General features: G+C 39.6%; 1 protein-coding gene and 1 pseudogene across 1 annotated transcript; one reads left to right on the top strand and one right to left on the bottom strand.

The window, feature by feature from the left end:
• Positions 1-2,446: 2,446 nt before the first annotated feature.
• On the bottom strand, positions 2,447-7,244 carry LOC136747277 (C-reactive protein-like; annotated as a pseudogene).
• Positions 7,245-9,870: 2,626 nt separating this feature from the next.
• Positions 9,871-14,882, top strand: LOC136747278 (mucosal pentraxin). Its single transcript, XM_066700214.1, has 4 exons — positions 9,871-10,102; positions 10,354-10,464; positions 10,919-10,999; positions 13,887-14,882. Exons 1-4 carry the CDS (start codon positions 10,024-10,026, stop codon positions 14,507-14,509), a joined length of 894 nt encoding a protein of 297 aa, XP_066556311.1. The 5' UTR covers positions 9,871-10,023; the 3' UTR covers positions 14,510-14,882.
• Positions 14,883-23,974: the final 9,092 nt, after the last annotated feature.

Below are 23,974 nucleotides of genomic sequence, written 5' to 3' on the forward strand. Positions count from 1 at the left end.
AAGATATATATATATATATATATATATATATATATATATATATATATATATACACTCACCTAAAGCATTATTAGGAACACCATACTAATACTGTGTTTGACCCCCTTTCGCCTTCAGAACTGCCTTAATTCTACGTGGCATTGATTCAACAAGGTGCTGAAAGCATTCTTTAGAAATGTTGGCCCATATTGATAGGATAGCATCTTGCAGTTGATGGAGATTTGTGGGATGCATATCCAGGGCACGAAGCTCGAAGTTCCACCACATCCCAAAGATGCTCTATTGGGTTGAGATCTGGTGACTGTGGGGGCCAGTTTAGTACAGTGAACTCATTGTCATGTTCAAGAAACCAATTTGAAATGATTCGACCTTTGTGACATGGTGCATTATCCTGCTGGAAGTAGCCATCAGAGGATGGGTACATGGTGGTCATAAAGGGATGGACATGGTCAGAAACAATGCTCAGGTAGGCCGTGGCATGTAAACGATGCCCAATTGGCACTAAGGGGCCTAAAGTGTGCCAAGAAAACATCCCCCACACCATTACACCTCCACCACCAGCCTGCACAGTGGTAACAAGGCATGATGGATCCATGTTCTCATTCTGTTTACGCCAAATTCTGACTCTACCATCTGAATGTCTCAACAGAAATCGAGACTCGTCAGACCAGGCAACATTTTTCCAGTCTTCAACTGTCCAATTTTGGTGAGCTTGTGCAAATTGTAGCCTCTTTTTCCTATTTGTAGTGGAGATGAGTGGTACCCGGTGGGGTCTTCTGCTGTTGTAGCCCATCCGCCTCAAGGTTGTACGGGTTGTGGCTTCACAAATGCTTTGCTGCATACCTCGGTTGTAACGAGTGGTTATTTCAGTCAAAGTTGCTCTTCTATCAGCTTGAATCAGTCGGCCCATTCTCCTCTGACCTCTAGCATCAACAAGGCATTTTCGCCCACAGGACTGCCGCATACTGGATGTTTTTCCCTTTTCACACCATTCTTTGTAAATCTTAGAAATGGTTGTGCGTGAAAATCCCAGTAACTGAGCAGATTGTGAAATACTCAGACCGGCCCGTCTGGCACCAACAACCATGCCACGCTCAAAATTGCTTAAATCAATTTTCTTTCCCATTCAGACATTCAGTTTGAAGTTCAGGAGATTGTCTTGACCAGGACCACACCCCTAAATGCATTGAAGCAACTGCCATGTGATTGGTTGATTAGATAATTGCAATAATGAGAAATTGAACAGGTGTTCCTAATAATCCTTTAGGTGAGTGTATATATATATATATATTTACATTTAGACCACTTAAATTATTGATTGCTATCAGGATGTGAAGAGACTTTCAACCAGTATAACAAAAAATGTTTCTGGAAAAGATTGCATACCCTACCTCATTCCCTCCACTGCTATCAGCCAATGTACAGAAATTAAGAGCTTAGTCGGCTGCCGAGGAAGAGCCTTGATCTAACATGAGGAGCTGTTTGCCAGCGTGCCATCCACTGGGTGATTAAAGACATCTTTGAAGTGTCCCAGGAATGCATTAAGGGAGCGTGTTATGCGTCCTTGCTGTGTCTAGACTGCAGAGGCCCATTGGAGTGCTTTACTGGTTAAGAGCGTAATTATAAAGGCGGTCTTAGCGGAGTCGCTGGGAAAGGCTGTCGGCTGATGGGAGAAGTACAGGGAGCATTGTAATAGGAAGCCTTCGCAGCCTTCTGGGGAACCATCATATCTATTGGGAACGGCAAAACGAATGGTTTTGCTCTCAAGTACAGGTGAAGGTGCCGGGGCAGCTGCTGTAGAGGAAACCAGAGGAGCAGGTGTTGTCGAGTCAAGAAGTTTCAGAAGGCGATCCAGGGTTGACTCCACTTGTTGAATCATCTGGTCGTGTTTCCTCAACACGCGACTCTGGGCGGCGACTGTAGCCTTGAGTTCAGTCTGCTCCGCTGGGTCCGAAGCCATGGAGAAGTATTCTGTAACGGGGAGGCTACCGTAGGAAGGGGACCCAGATGCAGAGTGAGAGGAGTCCAAGGCCAGATCTGAGGTCAAATGTCAAAGGAGAATCTGAGAGGCTTGGTCAAAGAGGCAGGCAAGAGGTCTGAGATCAGGCAAACAGTGCAGGGAAGGAAATCATGAAATCAGGAGTCGTGAAGGAGTAGTAAAGGTCAATAAAACAAAGGCAATAAGGAGACAAAAGGCTTGGAATTGATACTGGAGCATGAACAATACTTCGCGGGAAGTAAAGGGCATGAAGGGATTATATAGAGTGGATGTAGGGCAGGAAAACAAGGGACAGGTGCGGTGATTAGTGCAGGTAGGAAGAAGCAATGATTCAATAAGTGAAAATACTGGAGAAAGGGAGCAAGGATGACATCTAGTGGCAACAGGGGGGAGTGTAGCAAGGGAAAGTCAAGGAGGACGTGACACAAGCACAGACACAGCTCAATATTCATGTTTTCATTTGCTTTCATATTTATTGTATGCTGCTGCAATGAGGCACAGTGAGTATACAGAACAAGAGGAGCATCACACCTAATAACATTCCACATGAAAATCTACACACATACAATTTCATTTAACAGCCGCAGATGAAGGTAATTTAAATTATAAGCAGTCTACTGGACATCCCCACCTGAGGATGGCTCAGCATAAGAGATCCAATGGGGAGAATCATTAAAGCCAATGAAGAAGATACTTGAATATGTGAGGATTCACAAAGGTGTCTCTCACGGGCTCCCAGTAATCTGCATTGTGTGATCAGTAATAATTTACTCTGAAGTGACACAGGAGACCCTGTGATTTGGGAGCAGACTATTTGCAGGTGTCTTCCACGTTTTTCAGAAGCACTCTGCCATGCCTTTGGTACTGCAGCACATTCCAGTTTAAAACATTGCCCGTGGTGACAGACAACCCTGCATTCAGAGCAGTTATCTCACAGCCTGAAAGCACATAATCCCACATGTGGACTTCTGTGATCTGTTCCACTCGTTAAAAAACCCACCAAAACTGTCCTGGTCCTGACCTAGGACAATGGAATGATTCATTAGAGGAATCACCTGCCCAGTTTTCATTTGGTTGCTACTAGATTTCCCATTCACCCATATCGTAACGTTTCCACTACTTGACTCCCAGGTGGCACACACTTGAGTCCATCCTGATACCGGTCTCGTATCCTCTACTGAGAAATGTATATCTATATTGTTTACAGAAACTGAGTATTTGACAGGTTTAGTTTTAAACAGGAGAAGTGCATTGTCCTTAGCCAGAGTTGCAAAAGAGAAGAGAGACTGTGCCCGAGTTGAATCTCAGGCAGACGGTCGTTGCAGTGAGACGTGTCATGTCTCTGGTGGTAATGTTGAATGTTGTCAGATTCTTCTGGGAAGTCGAAAGCTTTCTTGGTCAGATCTGTGGAAACAAGATGTTTTCAATCTCAGTGCAACTGCATGATACTTAAACACGGACTGCTCTGATGACTTTTCCTGCTAACAAAGTAAACAGGTGATGAGCCTAATTTAGTTGCTGAAGGGGAGCTTGTGCAAGGAGAGCAATACATAATTTAAGAGGACAAAATAGCAAATGTAAAATGGAATGAACTGACATAGAAATAATATTTTGCGTGTGAAAATGGAAACTCACCTTTTTTACACGTTTTGACAGTTTTCTCTTTTTGACTTTTTCTCATGAGCTGTATTTTTCTCAAGAAAACAACCAGAACGGAGACAGAGATAGACAGGCTTTATCTGATATCATAACTGATCAATCATTGCCTTCTAAGTTACCTGTGTTTCTGTGTCTTAAGGTATTGTAGATTTGAAGATAACCATAACCACCATGTGAGTACATTTCAATGTCTTTAGGGGCTCTTTTTCCCCATGCAATGTTCATTAAGTTGTGAAAGAGAAATAAGGAGACAGTTATTTGTTTTACAGGGTGTGCTTTTGTGTAAATACTGTATGTTTCAAGAAGCGGTTACATCAAAATATCTACATTTGTTGATAATAACTATGTATGACACACAGCTTACCTGTAGAAAAGGGGGAGGTAGTGTTAATTTAATACAGAGTCTCTGACTGACCGCTCTGTGGTGTTCATTATCAAGTCCAATTTTCTTGTTCTCTGTCATCTAGTAGGACAACCGTATCTCTAGTGGTTTTCGATCTTTAGTTTGATCTTTGTGTCAGAGAGGTTGCCGATGTCTGTTGTCACTAGCGGAGTCAGACAGAGTTCTGTATTTGCTGCTCAGATTTTTATACTCACGTTTCTCCTCCAACAGAGAATTAGAAAAGGCATCTTTTTCAATTGCATTCTAAATTATCTGAAAAATATACAGAAATCAATCAAATGGATTAAATGCTTTAATATGCAGCATGTGTGATGCATTTGATTTACTGATTTCAATAGAACATTACAATATATATATATGTGTGTGTGTGTGTGTGTGTGTGTGTGTGTGTGTGTATATATACATATACACACACACACACACACACAGTACCGTGCAAAAGCTTTAGGCAGGTGTGAAAAAATGCTGTAAAGTAAGTGCTTTCAAAAATATGTTTTCAAAAAATGTTAATAGATTATATTTATCAATTAACTAAATGCAAAGTGAGTGAACAGAAGAAAATTCTACATCAAATTCATATTTGGTGTGACCACCTTTTGCCTCCAAATCAGCATCAATTCTTCTAGGTACACTTGCACACAGGTTTTGAAGGAACTTGGCAGGTAGGTTGGCCCAAAGATCTTGGAGAGCTAACCACAGTTCTTCTGTGGATTTAGGCAGCCTCAGTTGCTTCTCTCTCTTGATGTAATCCCAGACAGACTCAATGATGTTGAGATCGGAGCTCTTTGGGGGCCAAATCATCACTTCCAAGACTCCTTGTTCTTCTTTACACTGAAGATAGTTCTGACTTTCGCTGTATGTTTGGGGTCGTTGTCATGCTGCAGAAAAAATGTGGGGCCAATCAGATGCCTCCCTGATGGTATTGCATGATGGATAAGTATCTGCCTGTTCTTCTCAGCATTGAGGAGACCATTTATTCTGACCAAATCCCCAACTCCATTTGCAGAAATGCAGCCCCAAACTTGCAAGGAACCTCCACCATGCTTCACTGTTGCCTGCAGACACTCATTCATGTACCGCTCTCCAGCCCTTCGGCTAACAAACTGCCTTCTGCTACAGCCAAATATTTCACATTTCAGATTTTGACCAGAGCACCTGCTGCCATTTTCCTTCACCCCAGTTCCTGTGTTTTCATGCATAGTTGTGTCACTTGGCCTTGTTGCCACATCAGAGGTATGGCTTTTTGGCCGCAAGTCTTCCATGAAGGCAACTTCTGACCAGACAATAGATGGGTGTACAAGGGTCCCACTGTTTTCTGCCAGTTCTGAGCTGATGGCACTGCTGGACATCTTCTGATTGCGAAGGGAAGTAAGCATGATGTGCCTTTCATCTGCTGAAGTAAGTTACCTTGGTTGACCACTGCGTCTACGGTCCTCAACGTTGCCCATTTCTTTGTGCTTCTTCAAAAGAGCTTGGACAGCACATCTGGAAACCCCTGTCTGCCTTCAAATGTCTGCCTGGGAGAGACCTTGCTGATGCAGTATAACTACCTTGTGTCTTGTTGTTGTGCTCAGTCTTGCCATGGTGTATGACTTTTGACAGTAAACTCTTCAGCAACCTCACCTTGTTAGTTGAGTTGGGCTGTTCCTCACCCAGTTTTATTCCTCCTACACAGCTGTTTCTGTTTCAGTTAATGATTGTGTTTCAACCTACATATAGAATTGATGATCATTAGTACCTGTTTGGTATAATTGTTTAATCATACACCTGACTATACGCCTGACTTTGTGCAAGTGTACCTCGAAGAATTATGGTGTTTTGAAGGCAAAGGGTGGTCACTCACTGATAAATTGATAAATATAATCTATTGTCTATTTTTGAAAGCATTCTTACTTCACAACATTTTTTCACACCTGCCTAAAACTTTTGCAAAGTACTGTATATACACCAAAATAGCCCTGACCCGTCGAGGCATGGACTCCACTAGACCTCTGAAGGTGTGCTGTGGTATCTGGCATCAAGACCCTTTAAGTCCTGTAAGTTGGAAGTGGGGCCTCCATGGATCGCACTTGTTTGTCCAGCACATCCCACAGATGCTCGATTGGATTGAGATCTGGGGAATTTGGAGGCCAAGTCAACACTTTGAACTCGTGATTCATCAGACCAGGCCACCTTCCTCCATTGCTCCGTGGTCCAGTTCTGATGCTCACGTGCCCATTGTAGGTGCTTTTGGCAGTGGACAGGGGTCAGCATGCGCACCCTGACTGGTCTGCGGCTACGCAGCCCCATACGCAACAAACTGAGATGCACTGTGTGTTCTGACACCTTTCTATCAGAACCAGCATGAACTTTTTCAGCAATTTGAGCTACAGTAGCTCGTCTGTTGGATCGCTCCCCACGTGCATCAATGAGCCTTGAACTTTGAGGATGAACTGTTCACTTGCTGCCTAATATATCCCAACCACTGACAGGTGCCATGATAACGAGATTATCAGTGTTATTCACTTCACCTGTCAGTGATCATAATGTTATGGCTGATCTGTGTATAATTTAGAAATGTGTTGTCATCTTCACCAAAATAAAATCATGGTTCAGCATGAGTACTATAGTACTATATACTATACTATATGTTTAATGTAAGATAAAATGCTAGAAATATCAACTACAACTAAATTCTGCAGTAAATTCAAATTACTGTATACATATTCGCAATATACTCACACAGAACTCCCAGCACTATAGTGGCACCCAAGAGTAGGCAGCACAGGATGGTAAGAAGCAGCACAGCAAGTCGATAGTAACTTAATGTACTGTTGGTGCTCTTCACAGGAGCTGTCAGAAAAACCAGGAAACACTCTTGAATGACACTGTTGCCATTTTAAAGTCAGATACTTTTGGACTGAATAAATGCATATTGTCCTTGGTTGACATTGACAACACTGTATAAACAATATCTTATACTCCTTCCATTAAAAGAATGTATCTGCGATTTACAGAAAAGATAAATTATAATAACAGTCAATAAAAGAAGTCCCACACTTACCCTCCTGTGGCTGCGTGGGAGGTAGATTATCTGTGTGTCTATAAATCGGTGGCCTCTGAATGGCATCAGGAATGGCTGTCATCTCCATGTCGGGGGCTGAGTGCTGAGAGTCTGACATCTGACAAAGTGGCAGGGTGCTGTGGCTCCTGGCCCTTATATAAAGTGTCTACGGAGTCAGGAGAACAATAGGGGGTTTATTCCCAGTGGGAATTTCCTTGCAGATTCCATGGAGGGATGTAACCAGCCTCAGTATAGATGTCTTTGTATTTAGTAAAAAACAAATGTAGAATAGTTCAGTCTTTGTGACTTGCCACTCCTTTCACTTCAGATTTTAATTTTTTTTACATCTTTCACATGTGTTTTTTGGTTACTTCGAACCAAACAGTTTTGTGCACAGGCCAAAAACAACTTGCATCCTCTGTTCTCCTGAATTTATTTCAACAAAGTCTGTTTATTGACTAGATATGATTATATCTTTAGTACAGAAATGATATTGAAATTATGATGTGCTCTTTACACAAATTCATAATGTATTGAACAAACCATCGGAGGCTTCAAGAAATTATCAGAAGGATAGTTTTGTGATTGGAGAAGGGGTGTGGAGCATAATGGACTCCTTTTCATTGTAGCCTTTAAACCTTTAGCATAAGCCATGAATTGTTTTCTCAGAGGTTTCACTTGGCAGGGACATATAAAAAACAGTTCAAAGTAAACAAAAGATACAAATGGCAATTCACTCACAATTGATGGAACTGGGAAGTAGTCCATGTAAGTCGTGTTGAATTCAGAAGTCAGAGAAATTGAACTGAAATTGAGCTGGAATTGAGCTGCACTACACTAGGAATAAACCCCCCTATTGTTCCCCTGACTCCCTAGACACCTAAGGGCCAGGAGCCACAGCATCCTACCACTCTGTCAAATGTCAGACTCTCGGCACTCTTCCACATTCAGACGCCACCAATTTATAGACAGAGAATCCACCTCCCATCTGGCTACAGGAGGGTAAGGGTGGGGCTTCTTTTATTTTAAGGAGACCTCACAGGCTTGGTACTATGAATTGTTTTACATCCTATTCATAGAAAGATAAGTATGAAACTTCTTATTCTGTCTGCATACAATCAGGCCTGCATTTTGTATGGTATGGTATAAATATAGGAATTTCATCTTTTTAGATTTTTGACTAAACTTGGTCCTTGTGTATGTTTAGAATATGTGGGATATATCTGAAATGTATTTTAGTCTCTAATCCATATAGTAATTTTATATATTTAGATTAAAATGGGTCCTCTCCATATATTGTGAACATGTACTTAAAAATATATAGATTGCAGACTAAAGAATAAAGTATATCCCACATATGTTAAATATAAGAAACGGGATTTTGACACATTGAATTGAAGAAATGTTACCCCTTTCTCTTTCACTAATACTCTTGAAGGAACTTGGTGCTGAACATCTAGAAAGTTAAATATCGAGAGATTGTTTTTCTAAACTACCATTTCCTATTTTTAATCAGTTTATTGTTTTTCTCCGTTTGCTGCAAAATAAATAATACGAAGCTTACACATGAGTTAGCCAGAAATGTAGCCCCATAAATATGACGTTTAAACTGTAACAATTCAAAACCATTTCTTTGTTTTCCTGTCAGCTCCTGCAATTAGTACTAGTAATGAATTACATTACTATGTAGTGGCTGTGCTGCCTCCTACTGGTTGTCACTAGTATGGGGAGTTCTCTGCGGTTATCCTGCCAATAAGACATATCTGCACTGGTAATTTACAGAACTTAGCATAAAAAACACATCTCTAGACACAATATATGTATATTTTTGTGATATTTCAGATAACAACCTCCAATGACAAATAAGAATATTCCAATTCTCTGTGTGAGTTAAGTCCTAGGTATATGCTAGAGATCCCATTTCCATACATTAAGACATCTACAAAATAAATACATATATAATCAATATAATACTGTTAGTAGGGTTACAGTATAGTCAGACATTACACCCCGCGCACGTTTTCTCTTCAGTTCTGAGATGTACCAAAAGCTGCTCATGTTTATAGCGCCCTGTACCGCATGCCTTCTAGAATTTGTCAAGGTACTTACCAATAATAAGAGGAAATAATCAATCCAGGATTGTCAGTGCAACTGTTGCATTGCATTTTGTCACTGCATGTTTATAAAATAAAAACTTGTGTACATTGGAATTTGTAAAATGTATTATGCTTTGAATTGCTTTGTATTATGTAAATTTGAATTTGTAATGTTTGATGCCTTGTACTGAACTGTATTATTGCACTTTGTATTGTGCTTATTTTATAAGTCGTCCTGGATAAGGGCATCTGCCAAGAAATAATAATAATAATAATAATAATAATAATAATAATAATAATAATTATTATTATTATTATTATTATTATTATTATTATTATTATTATTATAATAATGTAGTTAATAAAAATATATACATATATTATCCAGTTTGTGTGAGGGCAGTGTTAGTGGGGACACTGGGGCTAGAAACTATGAGTGGGGAAAAGACTAATTTAATAAAGGTTTGAAGTGTACTAATATAATTAGTGTTTCACACTATCATTGCTAACCAGTGGTTCTGCGTGTGAGAGGTACTTCAGAACTACGAACAAGTCAGCTCAAGATAAGAATGGCTTCTCGTGTTGCAATCAAAGAATACATCAAAAAAGGGAAGCACAGAATTTCACAAGTGTATTTCAGGATATCAATGTTGTGTATAGATAATTACAGGAGAAAATTCAGCAAATGTCTGTTCTGTACATGTGGTGGGAGGCGGTAGTGGGGGTATATATTTCACCTCTCTCTTGCCACAACCTTCTTTATAAAGTAGATGCTTTATAAACTCAGCGTTCACTAGCAGCTTGGCCATCCTGCACACCAACGATGGAGCTACAGAACACATGCAGTGGACTGCAGAAAACTGCAGAAGATGATATATACACAACTTTACACCAATCCACAGGTAAGTCATCTGGAGTTTTATCTCTCGTACATCATTCTAATATGTAATTCTAGGCTCAGTTTACAGGGAAGGTTTTGACTATATTGAAATATGGGTTTAGGTAATAATTTAATTAGATATAATAATTAATGAATGAATGTCTAAAGAAACTTTTACCTGACCCCCTCGGGAATCACGTTGTGGTAAAACACTGAAGGGAAGTGACCCCTTTGGACCTTCCTCTATCATTAATACCCTTGTTTTCCTGCCAGCTGCTGTGAAGAGCATGGACAGCACCTTATGTTACTATCGAGTGGCTGTTTTGCTGCTCTCCATCCTGTGTGGTCTCCTACTGGGTGCCACTACAGTGCTAGGAGCTCTGTGTGAGTATACTTCCAGTGTGTATTAAGTAATGTGTAAAACTGTCCTAAAGCTAGAGCTAAAAGTTAATTAGCTTTGTGCGTTTATGAAATGTACAGATTTACTGCAGAAGATAGTTGTAACTAATGTTTCTTGTAAATTATCATACATTACATTTATTTAAAACCACAGTACATGAATGCAACTAAAAAACAAGTTTGTAATTTCTTGGGGGGAGGGGAACTTGGGACTTGAGTTCAGTTCTGACCATGACTGACTGCCTGTGTGCAATTTGCATGTTCTCCCCATGGCTGTGTGGGTTTTCTCTGGGTGCTCCAGTTTCCAGTTTTCTCGAAAAGACAGGCTGCTTAGGTTGATTGGCTACTCTAAATGGCCCTGTAGTCACTGCATAATTATTAATAAGAGATGGATGGATCTTTGTATTTTACAATGTTAAATGTTTGTCTCTGTGTTTAGATGTATTCCAGTCTGATTTGATTAGTGAATTGCAGAGGGAAAAACAGGACTGGATATCATCCACATTCCCCTGTTCTAAAGGTAAGTTATGATCATCACATTCAGATATGATTATTATGATGATATACCAGATTTTTAAAAGCCTAAAGTTCAGCCCAGTGCATAGCTCTGATCAGAGACCTGGCTCCTGACTTCTCTGACCCAGTTTCATAAGAACACCTCTGTGTTGTAGCCACATTACCAGGCCCATCATCACAAAGCTGAAGTCTATATCCAGTTCTTTAGTAAACTGTCACACAAGTCTGACTTCTTGTGTCCATCCTATTGTCAATATTATTAATGGTATTAATTAAAGTTGAGTGTGTAGGAAATAAATATCAGCATCCTGTGTGAACATCTGCTACCACACACTGCTGGTTTGTGTGTGCTCTATTTTGTGCTTAGTGTTGTGCACAATATTGAATTATCTCTAGATCAAGTCTGCTCATTTTACTGTGGCAGGGCCCTGTACTGGACCTGCTTAATGATAGCACTGTTTATGGCAGTAGGCTATAATACTCATTAATATCAAACAGGCTATTCCAGCACTTTGTCTTTAGGATGGCCTGAGAAAAGGATTTGCTGCTTCATTTCTACAGTTTCTACAGGATAGGACATATTGCCTTTTCACACAGTTCTATATAATAGACAGCGCTCATAACAAGCAAATGCTATGTCCACAGATCTGAAAGGGAAAGCTACTGCTTCCCAGAGGAATCTGACAGCACTTGATTCCACTAATTCCAAAGACGGGGGAAACCTCTCACTGCATCTACTATCCACCTGAGATAAAGCTCTAGTCTGACTAGGTCCTAGGTCTCTTCTCTTTGGCAACCCCAGCTAATGACAGAGTCCTTTTGCTCTACAAATACCACTCTACTGTCAGCTTTGTTGTACAGTGACTCTCAAAAGTATACACCCCCCTTGGACTTTTCCACATTTCATTGTGTTACAACATGAAATCAGAATGGATTTAATCAGGAGTTTTTGCCACAGATCAACACAAAATGTCCATAATGTCAAAGTGAAAAATAGAATCTGCAAATTGTTCTAAATTAATTACAAATACAAAACAGAAAATAATTGAATGCATAAGTAATTACACCCTTTGCTATGACACACCTGATTGAGCTATGGTGAAATCAATTGTCTTTAGAAGTTTTAATTAGTTTAATGGAGTCCACCTCTGTGCAATTAAGGTGTGTCACATGATTTCAGGTTAAATACACCTGTCTCTGGGAGGTCCCACAGTTGGTTAGTACAATTCCTAACAAAAACTACATCATGAAGATGAAGGAACATTCAATGCAAATCCGGAATAAGGTTCTTCAAAAGCACTAATCAGAGGTAGGATATAAGAACATTTCCAAGGCATTGAATATCTCCCAGAGCACAGTAAATTCCATTATTAGGAATGGAGAGAATATGGCACAACTGTGAATCTGCCTAGATCAGGCCCTCCTCAAAAACTGAGTATTCAGGCGAGAAGGGCACTAGTCAGGGAGGCCACCAAGAGACCTATGGCAACTCTAAAGGAGTTATAGTCTTCCACGGCTGAGCTGGGAGACACTGTGCTTACTGCAACAATAGCCCGGGTACTTCAAAAAAGTGACCTTTATGGGAGAGTGACAAAACAAAAGCCATTGTTGAAAAAAAACACATCAAATCTCAGCTAGAGTTTGCTAGAAGGCATGTGGGATACTCCAAGACCAAGTGGAGGAAGATTCTATGGTCGGATGAATCCAAAATAGAGCTTTTTCGCCTCAACGCTAAGCGCTACATGCCTAACACGACACATCATCCTGAGAACACCATCTCTACTGTGAAGCATGGTGGTGGCACTGCAGCATCATGCTATGGAGATGCTTCTCTGCATCAGGGCCTGGACATCTTGTAAAGATAGAGGGCAAAATGGATATAGAAAAGTGCAGAGAAATCCTGGAAGAAAAAATGCTGAAGTCTGCAAGAGACCTGGGACTTAAGATTTATCTTCCAGCAGGATAATGACCCCAAACATACAGCCAAAGCCACACTGCAGTGGCTTAAAAACAGAAACATAAATGTCCTGGAGTGGCCCAGTCAAAGCCCAGACCTCAATCCAATTGAGAATATGTGGAAAGAATTGAAAATTACTGTTCACCAAAGGTCCCCATCCAACTTGATGGAGCTTGAACAATATTGTAAAGGAGAATGGGCAAAAATTGCTGTGTCCAGATGTGCAAAAGTTGGTTGAGACTTATCCACATAGACTCAAGGCTGTAATTGCGGCAAAAGGTGCCTCTACCAAATATTGACTGAAGGGGGTGATTACTTTTACAATTATTTTCTGTTTTGTATTTGCAATTCATTTAGAACAATGGACAGATTCTATTTTTCACTTTTGACATTTTCTGTGTTGATCAGTGGCAAAAACTCCTAATTTAAATCCATTCTGATTTCATGTTTCATGTAACACAATTAAATGTGGAAAAGTCCAAGGGGGTGACTATTTTTGAGAGCCACTGTAAACAGTATAGATAACATCTTTGATGATAGTGACACTAGACCAGAAGCAGGGTGGGTCCTTGTGTGTGTGCCACCTGGGAGTGAAGTAGTGGACTATGGAAGTGGAGAGTCAATAGGAAAGCCAGAACCGAGCAAAATGTAACTGGACAGGTGGTTCAACATTTCCCCTCAGGTTCCATTTTCCTTGGCCAGCAGGGAGACTCTCTTTTTCAGAGGGTTTGTAAAACAGTCCTTAGTGGGACAGATCACAGAGGTCCACATGTAGGATTATGGGCTTTCAGACTCTGACAGATCCGCTCTGAACGCAGGGTTATCTGTCACCACTGGCAATCAAGCAGGAATAGCCATCAGTGAAATAAGTGTTAAACTAACAAGCTTTCATACAATACTCTGCACTCAGATTGAGAACATCTTATTTCCACAGATCTGACCAAGAAAGCTTTCTACTTCCCAGAGGAATCCAACAAGACCTATGTGACAGTAACTCCGGAGACACTGCCAAGTCTCACTGCAACGACCGTCTGCCTGAGATACAACTCTAAGCTGACTCGGGCACAGTCTCTCTTCTCTTTTGCAACTCTAGCTAAGGCCAATGCACTTCTCCTCTTGAAAAATAAACCTGGCAAATACTCGGTGTATGTAAACAGCAAACATACAAATTTCTCAGTAGAGGATACTAGACCAGCATCAGGATGGACTCAAGTGTGTGCCACCTGGGAGTCAAGTAGTGGAACTGTTATGATGTGGGTGAATGGGAAATCTAGTAGCAACCAAATGGAAACTGGGCAGGTGATTCCTCTAATGAATCACTCCATTGTCCTAGGTCAGGAACAGGACAGTTTTGGTGGGGGTTTTGACAGACAACAGTCTTTGGTGGGACAGATCACAGAGGTTCACATGTGGGATTACGTGCTTTCAGGCTGTGAGATAACTGCTCTGAATGCAGGGTTGTCTGTCACCACGGGCAATGTTTTAAACTGGAATGTGCTGCAGTACCAAAGGCATGGCAGAGTGCTTCTGAAAAACGTGGAAGACACCTGCAAATAGTCTGCTCCCAAATCACAGGGTCTTCTGTGTCACTTCAGAGTAAATTATTACTGATCACACAATGCAGATTACTGGGAGCCCGTGAGAGACACCTTTGTGAATCCTCACATATTCAAGTATCTTCTTCATTGGCTTTAATGATTCTCCCCATTGGATCTCTTATGCTGAGCCATCCTCAGGTGGGGATGTCCAGTAGACTTCTTAAAAGTTTGTAAAATTTAAATTACCTTCATCTGTGGCTGTTTAATGAAATTGTATGTGTGTAGATTTTCATGTGGAATGTTATTAGGTGTGATGCTCCTCTTGTTCTGTATACTCACTGTGCCTCATTGCAGCAGCATACAATAAATATGAAAGCAAATGAAAACATGAATATTGAGCTGTGTCTGTGCTTGGCAGTTTTGCATTTTGAGGTGAACTTGCAGTACTTTACAATATCCTGGGCCTGCAGGACCCAGACAAACAAATCACAACTCTGACCAACCCACCAATCACAATATGTAATTCTCACCTGCAAATAGTCTGCTCCCAAATCACAGGGTCTCCTGTTTCACTGGGAGCCCATGAAAGACACCTTTGTGAATCCTCACATATTCAAGTATCTTCTTCATTAGCTTTAAGGATTCTCCCCATTGGATCTCTTATGCTGAGCCATCCTCATACTCCCAAATCCCAGTGTCTCCAGCAAATTAATGATCAGTAATTACTGATTATGAATTGCAGCTCAGTAGCAGGGCGACAAGTGACACTTTCTACCAAGAGCAAGTGTTCAAGTATCTTCTTCATTAACTTTGAGAATTTGCCCTACTGTTTCTCCTGATCTAAACCATCTTCAGTTCAAATGTACCAAAAACTTGCTCATGGTTTTAGCTAATTATACTGTGTAAATTCTACAATTTTGTGACAGTCTTTACAATCCAGAATGCATTGATTGAGGGCTGATGAGCAAGTGTACATTTATAGATATTGATCTCGTCTTGTGCTACATGCCTATTGCGCTTAAATTGTGAAATCGACTGGAGAAGTACAGAAAAAATATTGATTGAGTGATTGGTGACTTGAATTTTTTTTTTAATTATTGTTATCATTCTTTGCTAGCAATATTATTAGCTGTGCATATGGTAATCTGATAAACAAAATGTCAAAAGCATGTTGTGTGCTTAATGCACTTTTGCACACATACACTACTGTTCAAAAGTTTGGGGTCACTTAGAAATGTCCTTGTTTTCAAAAGAAAAGCACATTTTTTGTCCATTAAAATAACATCAAATTGATCAGAAATACAGTGTAGACATTGTTAATGTTGTTTATGACTATTGTAGCTGGAAACGGCTGATTTCTAATGGAATATCTACATAGGCGTACAGAGGCCCATTATCAGCAACCATCAGTCCTCCGTTCCAATGGCACGTTGTGTTTGCTAATCCAAGTATATCATTATAAAAGGCTAATTGATCATTAGAAAACCCTTCTGCAATGATGTGCTGATTAAAGAAGCAATGAAACTGGCCTTCTTTAGACTAGTTGAGTATCTGGACCATCAGCAATTGTGGGTGCGATTACAGCCTCAAAATGGCCAGAAACAGAGAACTTTCTTCTGAAACTCGTCAGTCTATTCTTGTTCTGAGAAACTAAGGCTATCCCATGCGAGAAATTGTCATGAAACTGAAGATCTCGTACAACGCTGTGTACTACTCCCATCACAGAACAGCACAAATTGGCTCTAACCAGAATAGAAGGAGGAGTGGGAGGCCCCGGTGCACAATTGAGCAAGAGGACAAATACATTAGAGTGTCTAGTTTGAGAAACAGACGCCTCACAGGTCCTCAACTGGCAGCTTCATTAAATAGTACCAGCAATACACCAGTCTCAACGTCAACAGTGAAGAGGCGGCTCCGGGATGTTGGCCTTCTCGGCAGAGTTGCAAAGAAAAAGCCATATCTCAGACTGACCAATAAAAAGAAAAGATTAAGATGAACACAGAACACAGACACTGGACAGAGGAAGATTGGAAAGAAGTGTTATGGACAGACAAGTGTAAGTTTGAGGTGTTCGGATCACAAAGAAGAACATTCATGAGATGCAGACCAAATGAAAAGATGCTGGAGGAGTGCATGACGCCATCTGTCAAGCATGGTGGAGGCAATGTGATGGTCTGGTGGTGCTTTGGTGGTGGTAAAGTGGGAGATTTGTACAGGGTTAAAGGGATCTTGAAGAAGGAAGGCTATCACTCCATTTTACAGCGTCATGCCATACCCTGTGGTCGGCGCTTGATTGGAATTGCAATTTCCTCCTACAACAGGACAGCTCCAAACTATGCAAGAACTATTTAGGGAAGAAGCAGTCTGCTGGTATTCTGTCTATAATGGAGTGGCAGCACAGTCACCACATCTCAACCCTATTGAACTGTTGTGGGAGCAGCTTGACCGTATTGGAACATAAAAACATCAAACCAATCCAACATGTGGTAGGTGCTTCAGGAAGCGGGTGGTGAAATCTCTTCAGATTACCTCAACAAATTGATAACAAGAATGCCAAAGGTCTGCAAGGCTGTAATTGCTGCAAATGGAGGATTCTTTGACGAAAAAAAAAAATTGAAGGACACAATTATTATTTCAATTAAAAATCATTATTTCTAACCTTGTCAATGACTATATTTCCTATTAATTTTGCTACATTTACTATTCAAATTCATGTATGTTTTCATGGAATACAAGGACATTTCTAAGTGACCCCAAACTATGAGCTGGTGGCCGGGGTGCCGCCGATCAGGGGCGCCTGAGGGCGGCGGCCAATTGTCAAAATGCCACCTCAAATTCAAGTGCCGTCATAGGCGGCTGCCTAATCTTGCCTAAGGAAGGCCGGCCCTGACGGTAGTGTACATAACACATGTTATTCTGCAACAAAAAGGTAATTTGATATCAAGGGATATAACCTATTAGGTGCACCGTGAGAGTAAACAATATAAGCAACCTCTCTTGAAATGATATTAAAATAATTTAGTGTGTTTAAAATTGTTCTGAATTCACCACATCTGAAAGTTCATTCTGGTCGAGCAGGGTTAGCAATAACAATCGGGTTATTCACTGTAAGAGAAGATAACTCCAGGGGCTATCTATTTTTAAAATATTATTTTCCACATTTTCTTTGCAAACTCGTGTAGTTGGGGAAGTGACATTTAAAAAAAAATGTTTATTGTTTAAGGACAACATTCAGCCTCAATACCGTGTCTCTCGCCATGTGTTTTGTGCATGTTTGGCACTAACACGGATATATCTGAGTGTGTTCATTGTTTTTGCAGCTGTTTGACAACTGTTGGCTTTTTCTTTGTGTGTGTGTATATAGGGGGTAGGTTTGCCTCTTGGACGGAAGATGGCGCTTTTGTACTCAACCAATCACGACTTGGTAAAAGGCTTAGGGAACGACAGCTCAGGTTTTAATTGAGTATTATTATTTTTTTAATTGCAAGATTTGTAAAGGTGCTTATAATATATATGAAAGTTTGTGTTTTATTTTTTAAGTTGCATTAATAGTAGCAGTAATGCTTTTGTATACGGGGCAAAAAAAGGACATATTTCAAGAGGCCGAGACAAGGCCGAAACGTCATCCTTCAGCCACTCGGCTTGAGTGACGTAATGATGTGACCCACATTCTCCCAATAAATGAAGCACAGGGTGATGACAACTGCTACACATCACTGATCATCACAATGCTGGCAGTGAACATGTCTGACCAACTCCCATACAAGGATATGGCTTTAATGGGTTAGGTTTGTAGGCATGCGACTATAACTGTATAATTGCACGTTTGTCAAAAGTCAAAAATGTATGTCGGGAAAAAATAAAGTTGGGTTATGCATAGCTTTTGTTTGCATTTAAGTGTTGGGATATTAAATACAATATACAACATATCCGACCAGTCATTTAAACTTATTTTAATACCCTTAATACCCTTACCAAAATTGAAATGTCGTTAACACACTTGAACACAGGTTTATTCTCTATGCTCCTACAGAGACGAGTGGGTTATATAATTTAGTTTGAGGTGGACTTCTGTATAGGGCACTGCAGTTATGTTGAGTATTAATTCCAGGTTTCCTAATTGCAAAATAGGATCTGATGAGACAATTAACCAGGGCAAAGATTAAGTATTTTTGTAGTTTAGAATTGAGCCATAATACTGTGGCACCTGTCTGAAATAGTGACCAGATCTTCTTGTTTTCTATCAAACGGAGCTTCTGTTTAATTTGGAAGTGGAAACTGGTTACAGCACCTAGAGACATGCTCAATCACTCAAGCGCTTTCTATGTTACTTTGAAAACTGGTTAACTGTAGTATTCGTTTAGAGAGGTTTGTTAGGTTCAGTTCACACACAGGTTTAGTATGAATGATAGACCATCAATGACATTAACCTCGATCTATGCACAAATGCCCCCTTCATAATCCCCTTTTCATGACAGAGATGCTGGTTAGGAAGGCCTATCTACAGGCCCACAGCGAGCCTATGCTCAGCACAATCCGGCGCCGGTGCGTCGTCTGCGCCACACGGGGGAGCTGGAGTCTGAAATCCGCCTCAGCTGCTCTCCTGGGACCAAACGACAGTGCGGCTTTGTCTGAATGCATATAGATGCTGAAACAATAACAGCAATTCTAGGAAATACAGGCCTCCTATTGTGTCCATCCAATTAATTGAGATCTGCGCTGTATAAACGCAGAAGTACGTTTAGTTGTGTTAGGGGCAGAATTTTGTTACAATGCACCCCCCGAAAAAAAGGCACCCTCGTCCATGAACGCCTTAGTGCACCACTGTCCAAACTGCATCTGCACATACAATAAGCATTTTTAATCGTCCGCGCTTCCACAAGAGGGTACATGTGGGTACCCGTGGCTGCTTGCAAATGCGACATCCCCGTTTCAGCGCAATCCAGGTCTCTTCAGTTATACTGGAAGCACTCAAAGCATGTGTTTTTAACCTAGACACGATTCAAACATTTGTATATTGGCTTAAAGGCCTTCCACGTTTAAGCATTTTTTAATCCACACTAAATGAAATGTGAATCTTGGGCAAAACCAACATTTTAAGGTATGTAAGATGTGCCTTGGGAAAGGATGTCTGCTAAATCAATCATAATAAATATATAAGATCGGGTCTAGTTTAGTAGAGGGTGCAATGCCTCTTTCCTTACACGCACACATCAATAATGGGGGGGAGACTAGCTTTCGGTTTGGCAAAGAAAAGAAAACGACAGTGAAGATTTGCAAAGGAAATGGGTTGTGTATTCGCATCAGACTTTCCGTTATAGATGTCTTTTGATCCCTTCATTTGTGCAATAAACGTCCACATGTTGAAACAAGGAAACAGACAATCTAAGGTATTTTGTTAAGAACACCAGAAGAAAACCTTAGATTGACTAATTGTTCTCTTGTTGTGTAACACATGTACTCTTGCTGGATAAGGAATTGTGTCGTATTTGTCATTGTGTATGTTGCGTGTTTTAGATTATCAAGATTTAATGGCCAGCCCCAAATTTTCTGTCTGTTTAGTTTATTTTTTTACCCCAGTCTGCTAAAAACTAAGCTGTTTGGTTATGCGACTTTGAATAATCAATGAATTGGTCCCAATACAATGAACTCAATCTTATAGGTTCCTAATTTCTCAATACGGCAGATGTGCGCTAATCTATTCTTTGAATCGTCCCTGGATTATAAAGACATGATATACGCACATTCCGAAGGGAACTGAAGTGAGTGTCCATGCATTGTTATATATTTTCCCCTGCTGTTTTGTTTCTGCATTTTAAAACAAAGTTATTATTGTTGTTGTTATTATTATGACAATTGGAAGACACACATTAAGGACAGTGAAAAAATTAACATAGGTACATCGGATAAATGAGAACAAATACAGTACATATGATTATTCCTCTGTTTCCTGGCCAAGTGAGCGAGTGCAAATGCAGATCTTTGACTGCACTGGTTTTACACATTTGTCCCACAATGTGCTACTGTTTCCAGCGCACGTTTACATTGTTTGTATGTGTGCCTGTTCGCAATGCCCTCTGGGAATTGTAGTTCGACAAAACTGCAACAGAGTCATGCGAGGTTCGGCTGCTTCCCATGAAGACTGCAACTCCCATATCTGCCATAACCGAGCTATGTACAGCAACGATCATGTATACTTTCCCCGTTGGAATCGTAATTTACTTTAATGTCAGTTAAATATTTTTCTGATCAAGTTCCTAAAACTACAGTTACTGCAAAGTTCCAAATCAATATCTATTTCGTTTTTATTTTACAGTTCGTTTTTAACAGAACAGCTGCATCTCACCGTAACAAAGGTTGTTCAACACATACATTGTAGTGAAAAGGGTTAATAAAAATATGTATTTTATATGCACAATGAGCATTTTGTTCTCATAAATGACTAATTTGCACAATGTATACAGTTTAAAAATCATTATGTACGAACACGCCTATTTAGAAATGAAGCTCTTAAATAAGCTTGTCTTATGTTTTACAATATCTACACTTAAAGGTGGGAATGTGTAGGCTAAAATACAGAGTAGTGTAAAATGTCGTTAAAACACTCATAGGGTCAAAACGCGATATAAGGGAATGCGTCCAAATGTCACGTATGATTCCGGTTTCGAGTTCTGTGCGTCGGCACATATCGACAGGAAATCCCGAGGCTTCTATTTTGGCCTACAAGCAGGCCTCTGCTTGAAATTGCAGATTGTCATTTACTGTATAAGATGCGGTAAGCAATATAAGAGTTTATCCATTGTTGTTATTAATTCATTCAAATGCCCGTCGTGTAACAAAGATGGAATAGCCTGCTTCGTTTTTGCAATGTATGTATGTACATGTATACAAAGATAAATACATGTAGCTGTTAGATTAAATTGTTGTCATGTTATTTTTTGTGTACTAGTAGTGAGAGGTGTTGACTACTAATGTGTTATGGGTTTAGCTAATGGATCTTTATAATGCAGTAAAATATTTGATGGAATTTATATTTTATTTTTTAGCACAAGGAAATTAAAATGTGTGTGTTGATTTTTCTGTAGTTGTAAAGCAGAAAGAAGCACTCATGTCGCTCTAAAGCATTCAACTATATTAAATATTGAAATAAGTAAGTACATGGAATTTATTTATTTCAACATTTGATTTATTCATTTATTATTCTCTCTATATATTTATTTTTAATTTTGGCATGGATTATCCTCCATAGTGGCCATCCCTAATCTGTGCAGTGCTGTGTGTTTGTGGGAATGTAAAAGCAGCATTGTCAAGTAGCACTATATCCCATGCCTTAATTGTCTAGCAAAAGCATTCAGCATAAATCTGTGGCTACATAAACTTTAAAACCCACGTGGAGAGTTTCATGGCATTCATCTTCAGTTGTACTTATTTCAGTTTAATACAGTGACATGTTTCTCTTGCTATTGTAAAAAAGGGATCATCTGCTACCCACCAGCTAAGCAACACCCATTTGTATAACTTGTTTAACAGGGTGTTATCATTATGAAAGTGAACAGGCCAGCACTAAACCTTATATTTCCTATTATAACAGGGTCTTCAATAATACGATAATATATCAGACTCAGGAGTTGTATCAGATCTTTAAAAAAAATAACATTTACATTTACTGGTAACTTCAACACTGTACACAGTAACTATATACAGCTCTGGAAAAAAATAATAGACCACTGCAAAATGATCAGTTTCTCTGGTTCTACTATTTATAGGTATGTGTTTGGGTAAAATGAACATTTCTGTTTTATTTTATAAACTACTGATATTTCTCCCAAATTCCAAATAAAAATATGAATGGAATGGAATGGCTGCCATACATGTAGAGATGCTGATTTAAGAAAAAATTGCAGTGGTCTCTTAATTTTTTCCAGAGCTGTATATATATATATATATATATATATATATATATATATATATATATATAGTTAGGTCCACAGATATTTGGACAGTGACACAATTGTCATCATTTTGGCTCTGTATGTCACCACAATGGTTACATCCAAATTGGGTGAACAGTGTAGGAATTACACCCATTTTTATATGTGATCCCCCCAATTATAGGGGCTCAAAAGTATTTGGACAAACTAACAAAATCATGAATAAAATTGTGAGTTTCAAAACCTTGACCCTTGTGGTGGCCAAAGCCAAAATGATGACAATGTTTCACTGTCCAAATATTTATGGACCTAACTCTGTGTGTGTGTATGCATATATATACTGAAACAATGTTCTGGCCTCACCCCAACAGGTTTTAAAGGTACTTTATCAATTATAATAATGAGAATTTTGATTTGTCAAATGGATAATTTAGTAATAACCATAATAATGATGTAGGAGCTTTTCTCAGAACTGAATGTCAGCAGAAAATAATACTTCCTTTTGAGGAATAAAATTATGAAATGTTAACAATGGCACACAATGAAAGCACTGTCCTTCCCTTCATAAAGGGTGATCATAAAACCATTATTAGAGATTATTGATAGCTAATGCCTGTGTCTAAGGATGTGCTTTGTTAAGTAAAATATTACTTAAATATGTAGATAATAAGGACATATTCTCTTATTCCTTATTCTAGTCATAGAATGCACTGTTGCAAAATCTGTCAGTACCCACTAGATTAGGTTGGGCTACCTTTGGGTTATGTTGGATACCTATTTATAGGGTAGGTAAATCATAGCACACTAGATCTTGTAGATGCTTTGACACTGGGGGAGAGGGCTAATATCTCCCAATGTGGTGCTGAAGCTACTTTAGTTACATACCTGTTTATTTTATCTTGCCATACTCAATATCCTGAACACAGGTCTTCTCCCCATTTCACTCAATTTTCATATCTTTCTCTTGCTTTGTGTTTTCAGTATGGGGGTGGGGACAGTTCGCCCTTTCTCTTATGCCCTTTGACCTCTCCAAGAAGAAAGAATACTGGTGTGGTTAATTCAAGTGGAATATATTAAATCCCTCAGTGAGCCTGTGGATCCAGGTATCTACATGAAAGGGGAGATATTTGACAAAACAGGCCACATTTTTGGGTGAATTTGCACACCTATTCTGCTTGTCTGTAGTATAGTTGACCTGCAACTTCTCTATACAACAGTATGGGGATTATCAAAATATTTTTTTCTGGCAGTGAACAAACTACTGTTTTAATATTTTTAGCCCTTGTGCTAAAATCTGTTACAATCAAGTTATAATCTTTTCAATAAAAATAATTTGAAAATATAAAAAGCCTAGCAGAACCATCAGATTTAATGAGTATCCCATACAAACATGTGCCTTTTGCACTCTGCACTGTGTTTCTTAAACAGCAACTGCCAAAACTCAAGTTTATTGTTGCATGCAGCAGGCAATAGTCAAACTTTCTTAAGTCAGGTTTCTGGTTCTACATCTTGGTGACAGCCTGCCATCAAACTTTGATATATCTTTTCCAAGA

The sequence above is a fragment of the Amia ocellicauda genome, chromosome 3 (assembly GCF_036373705.1).
Source record: "Amia ocellicauda isolate fAmiCal2 chromosome 3, fAmiCal2.hap1, whole genome shotgun sequence".
NCBI classification, from domain to species: Eukaryota; Metazoa; Chordata; class Actinopteri; order Amiiformes; family Amiidae; genus Amia; species Amia ocellicauda.